General features: G+C 39.5%; 1 protein-coding gene across 1 annotated transcript in view; it reads right to left on the bottom strand.

Annotated features, from left to right (window-relative positions):
* Positions 1-16,488, bottom strand: part of PAMR1 (peptidase domain containing associated with muscle regeneration 1) — a 113,018-nt gene extending 96,530 nt beyond the window's left edge. Inside the window, exon 1 of the mRNA XM_056803783.1 lies at positions 16,401-16,488. Coding sequence (XP_056659761.1) covers positions 16,401-16,488 — 88 coding nt within the window. The remainder of the gene's footprint in view (positions 1-16,400) is intronic.
* Between the last annotated feature and the right edge of the window lie 484 nt (positions 16,489-16,972).

Here is a 16,972-nt window from a genome sequence, read left to right as displayed (position 1 = left end):
GAAAGAAAGAAAGAAAGAAAGAAAGAAAGAAAGAAAAGAAAGAAAGAAGAAAGAAAGAAAGAAAAGAAAGAAAGAAGAAAAGAAAGAAAGGAAGGAAGGAAGGAAGGAAGGAAGGAAGGAAGGAAGGAGGAAGGAAGGAAGGAAGGAAGGAAGGAAGGAAGGAAGGAAGGAAAATGCTTCAATCTACTTTCTGATTCCATCTGATTGAATCCATCACTCTCTCTCTCTCTCTCTCTCTCTCTCTCTCTCTCTCTCTCTCTCAAGGTTATCATGATTCTTTGGAATTGTTGTATGGGACATTGTGTTGATCAGAGCAACTAAGTTTTTTCACAGTTGACTATCTTTTCAATACTGATGTTACTGTGAACATTATTTTCCTGGTTCTGCTCACTTCATTTTGTTTCAATTCATGCAAGTCTTTCCAGGTTCTTTTCTGAAACCATTTCTTATAGTACAATAGTATTCCATCATGATCATATATTACAACTTATTCAGCTGTTCCCCAATTGATGGACATCCCTTCAATTTCCAATTCTTTGCCACCACAAGAAGTGCAGCTATAAATATTTTTGCACGTATGGGTCCTTTTCCTTTTTATCAGATTTAATGGGGGTACCGACCTAATAGTGGTAAGCAATTAGATTCTTGCTAAATGGTAAGCACTCAAATATGGAAAACTACCAAGAACAAATGCTAACATTTTTCTCCTGCTATGGGCAGTCCAGGAAGCCAAGACTACACTGGAAACATCCCATAGTTGATGAATTGTCTAAAACTCCTAAGTAGTTCATACATAACAAGTTGGAGATCTCAGATGTTCTCTATCATGCCCCATCACAGCTGGACCCATGTTGTTTTCCCTTCTCTAGAGCAGGGATTATTTCTTTGTCTTCATATCTCAGCACCCAACACAGTGCAAGTACAAAGTAGTTGCTTAATAAATGCTTGTTGAAGGGGCAGCTAGCTAGGTGGCTTGATGGATAGAGCCAATCCATGAGAGGGAAAGTGTTGGGTTCAAAATCCAGCCTCAGACACTTCCTAGCTATGTGACCTTGGGCAAGTCACTTAACCCTCATTATTTGGTCCTTACCACTCTTCTACCTTGGAACCAATACACAGTATTGATTCTAAGGGAAGGGAAGGGAAGGATTTAAAATAAATAAATCAATGTTTGATGATTGCTGGCATACAGCATACATACATGGGTGCTTAATAAATGATAATTCAGTTCCATAGAATTAACTGATTTCCACGGAGGAGCCACACTATTATTCAGGACCTCAAACCTTATTATGGGACTCCCCTTACCTTTAATGAGGGTAGAAATTGGGTAAACAAAGGCTGACTTCATTCCTTATTGATGAGCCTTTAAATCAAGGGTTAGTAACCTATAGAACCTATAGAACCATATTCTGAAACTGTATTCCAAAACAATTGGTTTCCTTTTCGTTTAAAAGCAATATTGTGAGAAGTGGCCCATGAGCTTCACTAGATTACCCAAGGGATCCAAGCCAGGATAAAAGATTGAGAACTATTTTAAGGGATCAGAGAGTCATTGATTTAGAGTTGGAAGGGATTATAAAGACCACTGATTTCAACCACCTCATTTTACTGATGAATAAACCAAAGCACAGATTTTAAATTATACTTCCAACATCGCACAACTAGTAAGTGTCTTATGTGGAATTTGAACCCAGGTCTTCTTTGACTCTACCATAGATGTACCATCTCTCCTTCTTGGCCTGCTCCAATAAGTTTCCCCACCCATGGTCACTTTACTGCCCACCAGAGGACTCATCTTGGAATTCCAAAAGCCGGGTGCTCCCCATGAAAAGGAGTTAACTACAATTTATTCATCATTTCTCCCTAACAGCAGAAGTTCTGTTTTTTCCATCACCCAAGCTAGCGGTCTATGCAGAGCTACACTTACTCAGGTTTGTTCTTGCCAAACCACTAACTCAGCCAGTTCCCTGCCAGCAGAACCTCAGGGAGTGAAGTGATAAAAATAAAAAATAAAAAATTTTAAATCCAGAGCAATGCCTTTATTGGTTCAGGGGAAGACCAAGAGGAGAAAGGTTGCAGAAATGGGATACACAGGGAAAGTTGTCAAGCCAAGCTAGTAGCTCTTGTCCCCTTTAGGTAAACTCCCATTGCCTCTCACCATTAATGGAAGCATTCTAATAGTCTAACCTTCCTTCCAGGGCTAGAATCTCCTTTACATCTCCAAAGGGTAGGTAGACAGTCAGGAGCCTGTTTTACCACAAAAATCTCCAAACTGGAACCCTCTAGTCTTGGGGTTTGTCACTCAGGTCCTCCAGAGTTTGCTTATTTATTTATTTTAACATGTTGAATAATTAAATTTACAATATAATTATTTTCTTTTGTAGTCCTAGGTGTTTTATTTTGTGCATTTAAAAGCATTATTCTCAGGAGTCCACAAACTTCACTTGACTGTCAAAAGGATCCATGGCACAAAAAAGGTTAAGAAGACTGGGTATACTCTAAGCCAGTGTTGGTGAACCTTTTCTGAGTTTGAATGCCCAGAGAGCAAATTCAAGCTGTTTGTGAGCCCCCACATTACCTGAGAGAACTAAGAGAGAAAGTGTTTGCTTTGGGTGGCTGGACAGAGGGGTGGGGAATGCACAAAAAATGTCCTTGGGGACTGGGAAGAGGAAGAATGGAGCAGCCACCCCCCCTCAACTGAATGTCGGTTCTGTACACATGCCACATCTTTGCCAACATTACTCTAAGCTGAATAAGAATCATCTTTATAGTATACCTCTTTTAATTAGATTACAAGCTCCTTGAGGACAGGGAGTGCTTTTGTCTTTCTTTCCCAACACCTAGGAGAGTGTCTGGTCTATGCTTGTTCATAGATTGATGCCTGATAGACAAGTGGTCATCCAGTGTTTGCCTGAAGACCTCCAGGGAGAAGGATCCTTCATATTTCCTAAGTCAACCTATTGGGATAGATGCCATCACTAAAAATGTTTTGATCATTTCAATAGTAAATTTGCCTCTTCCTAACTACTATCCATTGCTCCTAGCTCTAACCACTAAGGCAAAGCAAACAGGTCAAATTAAATCCCTTTCTCATGCAAGAGTTATCCAAAACAATGAAGACAGCTTCCAAATCCATTCTAAGTCATCTCCAAGTGCCATGTCTCCAGGTCCTTCAATCGAAATTCATAGGGCTTGAACATAGGTCCTTTCTCCATCCTCATTGTCCTCCTGGGGAGGATCTTCTTGGGTTTACAGATTCCTTTCTAAAATGTGATGGCTAGGGCTGGACATGGTCCTGAGGAGAAAATGCAGGGGCATCCTCACCTTCTAAATCCTAGAGAGCATACTTTTCTTAACACAGTCTAAGAATTCGTTAGTTTTTGGCTGCCATGTCATATTGACAAGTCATATTGAATTAATTTGTGGCCAGAGTCTGGTGAAAGTCCCAGATCTCATTAGTTAATCAAATATCAAGCATTTATGAAGTGCATACTTGAGTGGTAGGTCCTGGGGACATAAATACCAAAATCCCTATTCACAGGAGCTTACATTCTAAAATGTGGATCTAAAATGCACCCAATCTCCCATCCATAAAAGGAATATAACAATGCCTTCTACTCCTACATTTGTTACAATAATTATTCTTCATTCTTCAAGATGCCTTTTTTAGGAAAAAAAAACCCTTACCTTCTGTCCTAAAATTTATAATACATATCAATTCCATGGAATAAGAGAATTATGGGCTAGGCAATGGGGGTTAAGTGACTTGCCCAGGGTCACACAGCGAGGACCTATCTGAGACCACATTTGAACCCGACTTCCCATTTCCATACCTAGCTCTTTAGCCACTGAGTCCTCTAACTGCCCCTCTCCAATCTACTTTTAAAGAATGTTCTAATAAGCCTTTCCTTTTCTCCTCACAGTCCTTAAGCCAGTTTAAGATAACTTCTGAGCAAATCAGGAGATCAGAAGCCTAAGTGGTACATCAGACAATTAGTGTGATTAGAATCAAGAAGATCTAGGGTCAGGAAAACCTGATTTCAAACCTAGCCTCAGATTGTTACTAGGTAGTGACCCTGGACAAGTCATTTAGTCTCTGCTTGCATTGGTCTCCTCAGCTCTAAAAAATGGAGTTCATGATCACACCTACCTCTTGGGATCAAATGAGGTAAAACTTGAAAAGTAGTTAGCACAGTGCCTGGCCACACGTAGGCACTAAAAGGCTTGTTCCCTTCCCCATCCTATCTACATCCAAAAATGGTTCTAACAATTGGGAACTTGCTGATCTACATACTTCAGCCAAGTAGCTTCATATCTCTGGGCTTTGGTTTCCTCATCTATAAGATGATGAGGTTATATTAGATGATCTCTATGGCCCCTTCAAGCTAGAAATCTGTTGTAGTTGTACAGATAGTAGGCATGAGCATGGAAGGTCAGTCCTGAGCATAAAAGGCTCCTTGAAGGATCCAGGGAGTCATTAAGCAACTTGAGGATTTTGACATAAAAATAACCTTGAGATAAGAACAAGCATAATGATTGGTGGGATAAGGGGAGATTTGGAGGAAGGGCCCATATTTGGTCTTACTGAGTCATTTCAGTTATGTCTGAATCTTTGTGACTCCACTTGGGGATTTATTGGCAAAGATACTAGATTGTTTGCCATTTCTTTCTCCATCTTATTTTATAGATGAGGAAACTGAGGGTTAAGAGACTTGCCCACAGTCACACAGCTAGGAAGTGGCTGAGGCCAGACTTGAACACAGGAAGATGAGTCTTCCTGACTCTAGACCCCACTTTGTATCTGCTATACAATCTAGGATCCCACTTAGGAAGCAGTGGAACATGAGATTGCAAAGATAACTGGGGCCATTAGATTGAGGACCTGAAACACCAGCCTGAGGAAATGAGTTAATAAGCATTTATTAAGCTCCTATTATATACCATTATATGATATATTATATACTATGTTAAGCTCTAAAAAATGCAAAAAAAACCACCAAAACACAAAGGGGCAAAAGACAGTCCCTCAAGGAGCTCATAGTAAATTATGAGCTCTTTGAGGGCAGAACAAAAATAAATGTGTGTGTGTGTGTGTGTGTGTGTGTGTGTGTGTGTGTGTGTGTTGGAAACAATCAATGGAAGTTTAGAATTGACCCTATTCTGAATGCTGGTAGGTTCATAAGTAAGGACATAATAGGATGCCAATGGTGTGTTGGAGCAGCTATGTGGTATGGCAGATGGAGCAGTGAATTTGAGCTCAAGAACACATAAATGAAAATCATCTTCTCCCTGACTCAATTTGCTCAACTATAAAAGGGATATAACAATAGCACTCTCCTCATAGGATTGCCGTGAGAATCAAATGAGACAATGTGTAGTATAAACATTGATGCATATGGTCTATTTATCTATGTACCTATGTATATATGCATATATTGAGCATATCTAAAAGAAGAAATCAAATCTGACATAAGAACTTCCTAAAACAAGTGTATCTACATATATGTATTTAGATATCTTAACATGCCTTATAAATAAATATTAGCTATTCCTGTCAATATTATTGTTTTTATCATTATTATTTTGGGGCAACTGGTCTGCTAATGTCATCCAGGGTGGTTCAGGATTAGGAAAAGAGCTGAGGTCAAATAAATTCTTTTGGAGGTTATTGCCATAAATCTAGGCATGAGATGATGAGCCCCATAATTCAAGTGAGGGCTTTCAGAATAGAATAGGAGGTTATGAGAAAAATAGAGAATAACTGGTTACTTGGAGTAAGGACTGAAGAAGAGGACTTGTCATTTTCCAGACTTAAACACTGGGAAAATGATGATAGAGTCTTTATAAAAAAAAAATAAGATGGTAGAAAAGAGATGGGGAAATGGGAAGGAGTTCAAAGCAATGTCATCTGGCTTTGATGCATGATGCTTTGGACATGCCAACAGATGGTGTGCCAACCAAATGTTCAAGTTTTAATGATCTTTTTTGCCAGATGGAGTCACAGGGGCTTAGGCAGGAGGTAGAGGAGAGCATGTCTAGCCCCAGCTACCCCAGAGAATAGGGGAAAAGAGGAAGATGGTGCTCATGGGTTCTTGTCTTCTTCCTTAGTTTCAGGTTTTAAATCTTCAGGAGTTTTAACCTGCAATGTAAAATCTTTTAATATACCAAAATTGGTTGAAATGGAAGATCTAAGACAGTGAAGAAGAAAAATAGAAGAAGGAAATTGTTTTTCTCATTAGCTCTCCAGTATGAAGATTTTTCTTTGCATTTCTGCTCCTCCAAAAAGGATGGAAAGAGCTTTCCTCCCATATCATTCTCATTTCCAAATCTATCCAATTCCAGTTTTTGCCTCCAAAATGGAGAAATCTAGTAATGATCCTTAGAAGCAAATGGAGAAAGGAGATGAAGAAGGAAACTTGGGGGTATACACCAAGACTAAATATATTAACTGTCCAATGGCCAGAGAAAAGGGAAGAGAGAAAATTTCATATTATGGGTCCGGCTCTGAACCAGGAACAATAATCTCCTGGAGGAAAATACAGACTCAAGCTTTAAAAAACAGAAGGAGAAGGAAATGAAAGAAACATCTGTAAATGATGCCTTCCAGAATGTTTTGATTGGGATCTCAAAGCATTTAAGAAATGAATCATCCTTTCCATTTTTCAGTAGTCATTAGAGAAGCCTTGACAGTGTCCATGACCCACCCAAGATCATCTAGGACTCTCATTTCAACCATCCCAGTTTAATGTCTCATTATCTGACCTAGATTATTGTAGTGTCTTCCTAATGAATGCCCCTGCTTTGAGTAGGAAAAAAATATTTTTCTTAAGAGGTAGAATTAAATCAGAACCACTGTACTGAAAAATCTTTGATGGGTCCCTTTGGATTCCACTCTTCTACCTATTAAATAAAGTTTCCTAAAAGTCAGAGCCATCTCAAAATGGAATAGGGTGCCTTGTGTAAGGATGATATTAGAAAAATAAGTATTGTTTTATTATTTTAGGGATAAAAAGTAAAGAACTGGCATTTAAAGTGGAGCTGAGAGCGTGTTAATTTCAATTGCTGGCAGTTATAACCATTTTTCTATATCAATTATTCTCTCTGGCAGTTGGCAGAGACACATTCAGTGACTCTCAGAGCTGGAGGAGGTAACATCTTTTCCTCTCTCTCTGTCTGAGGGAAAGATCTGAAGGATCTCAGTGCTTTCCTTTCCCAATGTGGGAAACACTATTGACTATCTATTGTGGTTTATACAGATTGATTAAACTCTGAGAAGACAAAAGAAAAACCTGGTCTTTGGTTGGGACACCGAGTTTGTTAAGACTCAGAGTCCTAACTTCATTCTTGTTGAGACTCAACCAGCTAGCCTTTGCTATTTTATAATTTAAAGGGGAAGTTAAGATTTATAAGGATAATAGTGGTAGTTTTTATTTGGATAGTATAAATTGGGTTAGTCATATCAGGGAGGATTAGTGTAGCCAGTGAAACACAGGCGAAGCAGTTCCTTGGAGAACCTGGGAGTTTATTTGGGTGGATTTAGAATCCCTTATAATTAGAAATCCTTATATATTTCAATAAATATTTTATTTTTATAATAAGAGTCTCTTTAGCATCCTTTCACCTAGCCCTGAAGGGAAGTTCACTTTTGAGTTTCACTTCATCACTGAAGATACTTTTGATTCCCTTTATCAAAAGTATCTGAACAGTTTTGAACCTAGAATAAACAGTTTTTCTATCTAAATATTTTATTTTTATAATTTGCCAATTTGGTGAGTGAAATAGGACAAAGAACCTAGCCTTCTGATTTTAAGTATCCAATTGTCAACTTAGGCAGTTTGAACCCTTATTTCAACAGGGCATCTGTGGAAGCAGCTATAGCTGAACTGTAGGTGGCTACAAAATCCATCTCCTAGTCAACTTGATACAAAGACTCTGTACTCTCAGAAAAACTGGTGAATTCACTACATAAAATCACCATGGGATTTTCTCTATTAGATATGACATTTCATTTTCACTATTGTACTAGATTCTTGTATTGTACTATGACTTTCTAATGTCATCACTCTCATTGACACTACTACAACTAATCTCTTATGTCCCTGTGCTTTTACATGATGATCAAATCTTTGGCAGTTGTGTTTAAATACTTAAAAGCAAGCATCAAGCAAGCTACTGCAAAGAGTGATCTAATTTTAAAAGTGAACTATCTAGAGACTAAACTAGATTGAATGCAAACTCAATATGAAGAATTACTCAATGCTAAAGGGACAGTGGCAGAAACTAAAGAACATGCTGCAAATAAATTACAGGATGCAACTAAGTCAGATAATCCAACTAAATTAGAAATGGAAAAGGAAGTATTAGAAAGCAAATCAGCTCATATGTTCCTTCTAAGTTAGGTACCCATAGTGTTCCCAGAGCATAGTGAATCTCACGTGCCACAAAAAAGTTTACACAAGCTCATATAGACAGTTTTAAGAAAAATACTCCATTATATGAAGAAGATCCCATGGCAGTTGTGAAGCAATTTAAGTACTTAGTTAAGCTTTACAACCCTTCTTATTTGGACTTTGACATCCTTATGGATGAATTATTAACAAAAAGGGAAAAACAGAGATTATATAGGACACTAATAATAACCTGCACATTTCCAATTGGCCAACTGAGGATCCTGATTGGGAATATAACTCTTATGCGGAGTACAGAAACTTAACTACGGCCAGGGAGGCAATAATTGAAACTATGAGGCAAAATTCCATATGCCCAGGCACCTGGTCTAAATTTGAGCCCCTAAAGCAGGAAGTGGGAGAGACTCCCTCTACTTTCCTCTATAGGATTATTGACTGTGCAGAAAAAAATGGATTGGATTGGATATTTTAACAGATGAAAAAGTAAATCATATTCACAGGCAGTTTGTGAAAAATGCATACCCTGTAGTCCAAAATTATTTTTGGAGTAACTGTCCTAATTGGTTTGACATGGATCTTGATGAATTTGGAGAATTGCTAAGTATGTTTTTCAAGATGAGAAAGATAGGCTATCAGAAGAGAAAAATGATATTATGGATAACTTAACCAAAGAAATCAGAGAGCATAAACAAAAACTGAAATCCAATGAAGTGCAATAGCTTCACTAAGAACTTATAGGCAATCCAGAAATAATTACAACCCCAGACAATACAGACAAACCCCAAGAGGTTTTCTTTGTAATAGACCTGGTCATCTCATGATAGAGTGCAGATTTAGGGGACAATTCTTTGGACAAAGCTTCAGGGGAAATCAAGGCAATAGATTTAATCACGTTAATGGATTCAGGCAAAATGTATATAGAAATTATGGATTTAATAATAGATTTAATAATGCATTCCAGTATGGGAGATCAAACTACTCAAATTATTTTTATACTGGATGTTACCATAATTCACAACAAGCCACAGACCTGAATATCATGCAAGAATATATCAGAGCAAGTGCTCGTCCAAAATAATCCCAAGTAGCTGGTGGAAATCCCTAAAAACTTGATATGCAAAAAGGTGCAACTTCATTATAAAGGTGTGCCAAGACCTGTGCAGCTAAAAATATAGCATATGGAGAAAATGGACTAGGAAGTATGGGCAAGGGAATAAAAACTAATGAAATGACAAAGATTTTAAAAACATGGGAAATTAGTGCAGGAGAAATCAATGAAGAATTAGAGAATAAAGAACAGGAAGAAGTGTTGAGTTTTCCTAATCCTAGTGTGTTAGCTCCTGTGATACCTGTCCATTCTTTAGAAAATAGCATAGAATCCCATGAAACTCTAAAAATAGGAACACAAGTTTATAATCGTCTCTTAGACACAGGTGCTGCCAAATCTGTGTTGCAGAAATTCCCTGAGGAATGCAAAGCAGTGGGTTAAATGGAAGTTGAGGGTGTGACAGGTGTCTATTAGATTATATACTCCATAAGATAAAACCTTGGGATTCAGTTTAAAAAAAAAAACTTAAATACCAAACAAATGGTAAAGAACTCAGTAAAGCAGCATCTGAGCCCCTCAAGATAAATAAGGGATGTGTGCTCAATGGCAACCTCTCCCGTGTGATTGGGCATGTGCATCTCTGCTCAGGAAATACTGGAAAAACAAATCTAAGCACATGTGACCACATTTTCTCAGTGGCTCATTTTCCTGCATAAGTTTCAGTGAAGTCTGTCATCTAGTTTTCTAATGAGAAAAAATTCCAGTCCCATAAGGACAGGCTGCCCTACAAAAGCCCTAATGTCTACATAATAAACTAAATTGATCTCCTGTGGTATCAAGCCCATCTATTTTTTCTATGAGCCTCCTCTCACCCTCAAATAATAAACTAGCAATCTCCACAAGCCTGATTCAGGATTTCATAGATGAAAGGGACCTCCTAGGCCATCTTATCCAACTTGTACTTGAACAAGAATCCTCTTTACGGCATATCAACAAATGGTCATCCAGATGCTATAGAAAGACCTCCTCCAGAGGGAATTCATTTCCTCCCAAGATGACCCATTCCATGTAAGACTAACTTCAATCATTAAAAAGTTTTTCTTTAATTTGAGTCAAAATCTGTCTCTTCACAGCTTCTACCCATTGTCCCTAGTTCTCCCCTTTGGGACCATGTTATGCTGATGACTCATCCACTAAGACCTTCAAATCTCTTTTGTCAGAATTGTCCAGTCACCATCCTCTGTCCAGCTGTGCCTCTAATTGAATGACCATTTGAAAAGCTTACAGCTTCCATCCTTTCTGAGTCATCTTAGGTGTTAAGATTCTATAGGAATAGCAAGACCTTATTATCACTGCTCCTAAAGGAGGGAAGGAGAGGGGGAAAGATGAAGTCAGTGGGCTGAATGCTACAGGACAGTATCCCATTTCTTCAATACTCTGGACGGCAGAGCCATTTTAACTAGCCTGGTACTTGAAGTTGTCGTTTTAAGACATAGTTTGGAAGAATGTGATAGCTGGGTATACCAATCTGGAAAAAAGTTCCAGCTATTGATAGTTTGAGAGTAGCTAGGTGGTGCCAAAGGGCACAGAGCTCCAGACCTATAATCAGGAAGACTCATCTGCCTAAGTTCAAATATGATCTAATTCACTCAGTAGCTGTGACCCCAGACAAATCTCTTCACCCTCTTTACCTCAGTGTCTTCATCTGTAAAATGAGCTGGAGAAGGAAATGGTAAACCACTCCAGTATCTCTGCCAAGAAAATCCCAAATGGGGTCATGAAGAGACAGACACAATGGAAACAACTAAATAACAAATTGATGTCTTCATTCTCTAGGATAATGTGGGACAGTAGCACTGGATTTGGACAGAGATTTTAAATCTTGGCTCTTCCATCTGTATAGCTTTGGTCAAAATAACAATTTCTCTAAGGATCAGTTTCCTTAATTATACGATGAAGGAGATGACAACAGTGACCTCAAAAGTCTGTTCCATCTTTATCAGTTCTGTGGAGTACATTATTATTATAGAGTACATTAAGGTTTATGAAAAGATTTTACATAATCACAATCTAATTCCTTCTTCACAACCTCACTCTGAGGCTGATGTTGTTATACCCATTTTATAGGTGAGAAAGCTGTGTCCCAGAGAAATTAAGTAATTTACCCAAGGTCACACAGTTGATAAGTTTCAGAGCGAACAGGAATTCTGTCTACAATAGACTAGACACACAACCTTCACTTGAAAGATTCCTGAGTAGCTCATTCCATTTTTTATCTTCCATATTAGAACCAACACTCTATATTGATTCTAATGTAGAAGAGTGGTAAGGGTTAGGCAATGGGGTTAAATGATTTGCCCAAGTCACATCTCTAGGAAGTGTTTAAGGATAGATTGGAACCCAGGACCTCCCATCTTTAGGGCTGGCTCTGAGTCTCCTGACTCACCTAGTTGCCCTCTCTATTCCACTATTAAATATTTCTATTAGTTCAGAAGTTCTCTAATCCATTGATCAAAATTATCTGTCCGATGTTTCCTCTAAGTTCTCCCCTCTGAGTCTAGTAGAGGCAGGCTAAAAGAAATGACTTGTAGGAGCCCCCGAAAGGGGCTTCTTCCTAGAGACGATGGTTTCTTCACTGGACACAAAAGAAGAGGTGGTGGTGTTGTTGCTTGTTTTTCATTTTCAAAGAGGCCCATTGACCTCATGGAGCAATGTCTAGACTTGAGTATGAATTAGATCTAAGTGAGACAGAGTTGCACAAAGTCATCATCAGTCTCCCTCTCCCCACTCTCCTTTCCAGAGTCATCCATATCCAGTGGCATGACAAAAGTCAAGACCATTGGTAATGGTTCAGGATGCTGCAGATAAACTTGGTGTCTTCATGTGTTTGTCCAAGCTCTCTGCACTCTACAGTATCGGCTTCAGCTGCTTTCATAGACATTGAAGCAAATTATTCGCATCTGCCCTATCCCATCAATGGGTTCAATCTACTTTAGTCTATCTGCCAATATGGTTGGTGGGGTGTTGCCGCTGTACATGCTACAGTTTCTTAGAGCCAGAAGTGAGAGTTGAGTGCCAGGTGGATGCCAAAGGTGGATAGGCATCCCTGAAAAGGGCTCAGCAAGCCCTCACACTAGAGCTGTTGGTCCTCCTTGAACATCCATTCAATAGGTAGGAATTCAGCAATAACAGAGAGTTACAAAGCAAGCGGAGAGGTAGACCCCCAAGAGAGGCAATGGAAAGCAAAATTTCTGGGGTTAACTCAATGTCCCTGGCCAGTGCTGACAGCCAAAGCCAACAAACACTCTTGATTAGTGCACAGTCCAGGTTCCCAAATTCTTTGGGTTGTTTTGCTTATGGGTCTGGGGTTTGTATCATTAATTACTGACTTCATTGCCTCTATTCTCTACCCAAGGGCTTTGGCCAATGCTTCGGAGCACTGAGGAATATAATTCCTCAAGCTGGAGCCAGGCGTCCAATTGGGCAGCATTTCTGCCAGTAATCTCACAGCTTCCTTCTTTCCAGCTGGCCACCTATCTCTGGACCCTAGAGTTCAGTAACTGGAACATGTAAACAACTGTGTTCTTTCTCTCCTTTCAGGAAAAAGTAAACTGGGAGGTTCAGTGCTCCTGTTTTTCAATTATCTGTAAGAGGATAACAGGTTCTTCACTTTTCTCTGTCCAGAGCTGGGTATTCAGCACAAGACCATGGAATTAGAGCTAGAAAAGACCTTAAAGGTCATTGAGTCTAACCTATTTTTCAGATGAAGAATCAAGTAATCATATCCAAGATCACTTGGGCAGTTAGTAACAGAACAGAGCCAAGATTCGGAGTCGTGTCCTTTGATTCCAAATTCAGGGCTCTTTCTATTATACTACTCTGCCTTTCCATCTACTATCTGCTCCGAGCCTATTTCTTTGGCCCTTAATAGGCCTATTTCTGGTCTCTCCAACCAGACTAGAGCAACAGTACATTGTATTTAGTAACTAGAGTTGTAGATTTAAAGCCAGAAAAGACATTAAAGACCATTGAGTCTAACACCAATATCAGCTGGATCTGTGTCATTGGAGGTTTTCTGAGCCTCAGTCTCCTCATCTGGGAAATGGGAACAATACTCCCATATCACCCATAGGGTGGATTTTAGCATCAAATAAGTTAATATGTGTGCATTCTGGCTAATCCATAGCTTCTTCCCAGCTAGCTAATTTTTCCAACTCCCATTCCACACAGCTGGAAATATAGAAACGAGCTTCCTCTTGCCTGTAGTCCAACATCTGGGTGGAGGGCCAAGGGCTCATTTCCCTGGAAATATAATTCATCTGTCACTTTCAGCCGACACAGATGACAAGAATGACACGATGGAATGGATGAGGTCCTGGGTTTTCAGTAGCCCAGCCTGAAGATTCCACTTATCTGTCATTTATCTGCCCCCAAATTCCACAATACTGGTTCAGAGTGGGATGCAGACTGGGTGTGCTGGAATTAAACTGTGGAATTGTAGCCAGGAAAACCTGGCTTGGAATCCTGCCTCAGATTCTTTCTAACTGTGTGACTTTAGGTGAGTCATTTAAATTCTCTGAGCCTCAGTCCTTTAATTTATAGGATGGGGGTAATAACACTGTCTACCTCACAGAGCAATGCAAACAGGGAACAAGATGATGTATGGAAAGTATTTTACACACTAAAGAGCTGCATGAATGTCACCTATATTGGACAAAGAACTGGGCCTGTCATCAGGAGACCAGAGATTTCATCCTGGCTCTGCCACTAACAAGTTGTTGAGCTCCTGAGCAATATTTTAACTCCCTGAGCCTCAGTTTCCCCATCTGTTAAAAAAGGAATGGGATTAGATTGGTGGTTTTTAACCTTGTTTAGAATTCCTGAACCAAAGTCATTTGGGGAAGGTGAAAAGTATTGACAAGTCCTTTGGTAATTTGGGAGAGTCAATAGACCACTAAAGAAGATAACAAAGGAAACTAATTCTACTGAAACAGGGTTATCAAAATATTTTTTAAACTACTGCACAGACTTCAGGCTAAGAACTCTTGCATTAGATAGTCTTTCATCAATCAAATAACAATTTTTTTTATTTATTAAGTCTCTACTTCATGTCAGACACTGTGAATCCTGATTCCCATAGCTACTGGTGGCTTTTCTCCATCAGAATTACCTTGAGTTTCATCTGCCCTATTCCTTACCTTGTTCCCTTAGATTCTAAGGCTTAGAAAAAAAACAGTTTAATAAGAAAAAAAGGAATTACCTTGAGTTTATCTTGTATATATTTTATAGAGTGTTAAATATTATTTTCTTGGATAGACTATAACCTCAGTGAATTCAAAATCAGTTTCACTCCTGTGTTTATATCCCCAACACTTAGCACAGTACTCAGAACCATAGTAAATATATAAATGCGTATGAAGTTAGATTAGCCATTCCTTACTTGCTGTCCTAGTAGCAACTCTAAGATAAAAGAGCAAGGGTTGGGCAAATAACATCAAGTGCCTTGTTCAGGGTCACGAAGCTAGGAAGTGTCTGAATCCAGATTTGAACCCAAGTCTTCCCAATTCCAGGCCCAGTACTCTATCCACTGAGCCACCTAGCTGCCCCTATATAAACATTTTTAACTGAACTTTTGGTTTTATTAATATAGGAGTCTTCCATCAAGGAAATCTCCTGTATCAGTATAGATGAACTCTGTTCTGAAACTTAAATCCTTGGAAAGTTACCCAAGACACTGAGAGGCTAAGTAATTTGTCCAGTTTCAAAAAGCCAGCAGATTTCAGAGGCAGGACTTGACATCTTCCAGCTATAAGGTCAGCTCTCTAGCCACGATTCCACAACTTCCTCTCTTTATGAAGTATATGCAAAATAAATACAAAGTCATTTGGGGCGGATTGGGGCCCTAAGGTCCAAAATTCCATTCCTCAAAGATTAAATTATGGTAAAGTTGATGGAGTTGAGAGCTTTGAGAAGTATATTTCAGGGGAAGTTCCCATCCTCACCCCAACCCCTGCCATGAAGGCTCTCCATTCCTGGCTCATCCTTGAGGCTTTGCTACTATAATACATTAGAATCTGACAGCTCATTTCTTGGCCACTGCTGCCCCTTGTCCTCTTTCCCACATTCCTCCTCAGGAGACTTCTTTCTCCTGCCCACTAACTGTCTGTGTTTCATAATATTTCCCCCCAGTTGAATTCAGGTCCTTTCCCAGCAAGCTAACGTCTGCCCTGGAAGCCACACTTTCAACATTATCCATATTAAGAAGAATTCCCAAGTGGGGCATATTCAAAATGAGGTTTTCCTATTAGAGAGAGTAACCTTGGCAGAGCTCAGGCTGCTCAGCAGAGCTGTGTTTCTGAGCTGGGTGTGCTTTCATGGCTTGGTTATCATTTGACCTATTGTTTTGATTCCTGTTGTCCAGCATATGTCATGTGGCTCGGTTATTCCACCAGGCTCCTCCCAGAATCCTAGAGAATGTTTACAACTCATCAGATCCTTTAAAAATCATTAAACAGGGTCAGCATGGGTCTCCTAGCCAACATCAGATTCTACAATTCTCACTGGGAGAGGACTCACGCCAAGTCGGATTTTCCTTTTCCATGCAGCTTCTTCATCCATCTGGGTTCAGATGCCCGATAGCTACAACATCGTTTCAAAACACATGAATTTCTTCTCTGCTAGGATTAGCAGCTCTGGCTGCCAAGATGAAATGGATCCTCCCTTGCAAATTTTCCGTAGCAGAAGGTGGAAGACATTCTTGGGTCAGGAATAAATTAGTTTTTCAGATCCTGGTCTAGTTAAAAAGGAAGACTTGGAGCTGGTTGGGTGGGTGGGTGGCCGGGTGGGTAGTTGGGTGGGTGGTTGGTTGGTTGGCTGGTTGGTTGGGGTTGCATGCAATGCCTCACCTACCTACAACCTCATAAAGACAAACTGAGGCTTACCTGACCTAGAGAACTCTGAGGTATTTGTGAGGGGTTGCCGAGATCCAGAAAGGTTCTCTCTTGTTAGTCTCTGATTTAATGTAGACATCGAAAAGGAGTACCAGTAGGGTCTTTAGGAATGTGGATCACTTCTTGAGGAGTGAGGGTAGGGAATGATACTACCTGAGCTAGCTTTAATGCATTTGCCCACATTCAATCCAACTTTAAACCATCCATCAGAAGTTATCCCAAAGAAATTTGCCTGACTCAGTGTGAAAGATCGGTAATAAGAACAAGGGTCATCTGACTTTTATACTTATAACCTCAGGACCTGGGATAATGCCAGGCACTTAGTAGGCACTTAATAGCAATCAATCAACCAGCATTTATTGGATTTTTTCCACGCGCCAGGAATGTAAAGACTGTAGTCATATAGTCCCTGTCCCCCTAAGGAGCTTTTATATACCAAACAACTGTAAAATAGATACAAGGTGATATAGAGCTCATGTAGAAGACAACATTTTAACAAATGATTAATAACTAGTTAATTGGATTTGTCATTGTGGGAAACTCCCCATTAAAGAATACGGCAA

This window comes from Monodelphis domestica, chromosome 6 (genome assembly GCF_027887165.1).
Source record: "Monodelphis domestica isolate mMonDom1 chromosome 6, mMonDom1.pri, whole genome shotgun sequence".
In the NCBI taxonomy this organism is placed as follows: Eukaryota; Metazoa; Chordata; class Mammalia; order Didelphimorphia; family Didelphidae; genus Monodelphis; species Monodelphis domestica.
Note: the sequence above shows the minus strand (reverse complement) of the source record. Positions and strands in the feature narration are given on the sequence as shown.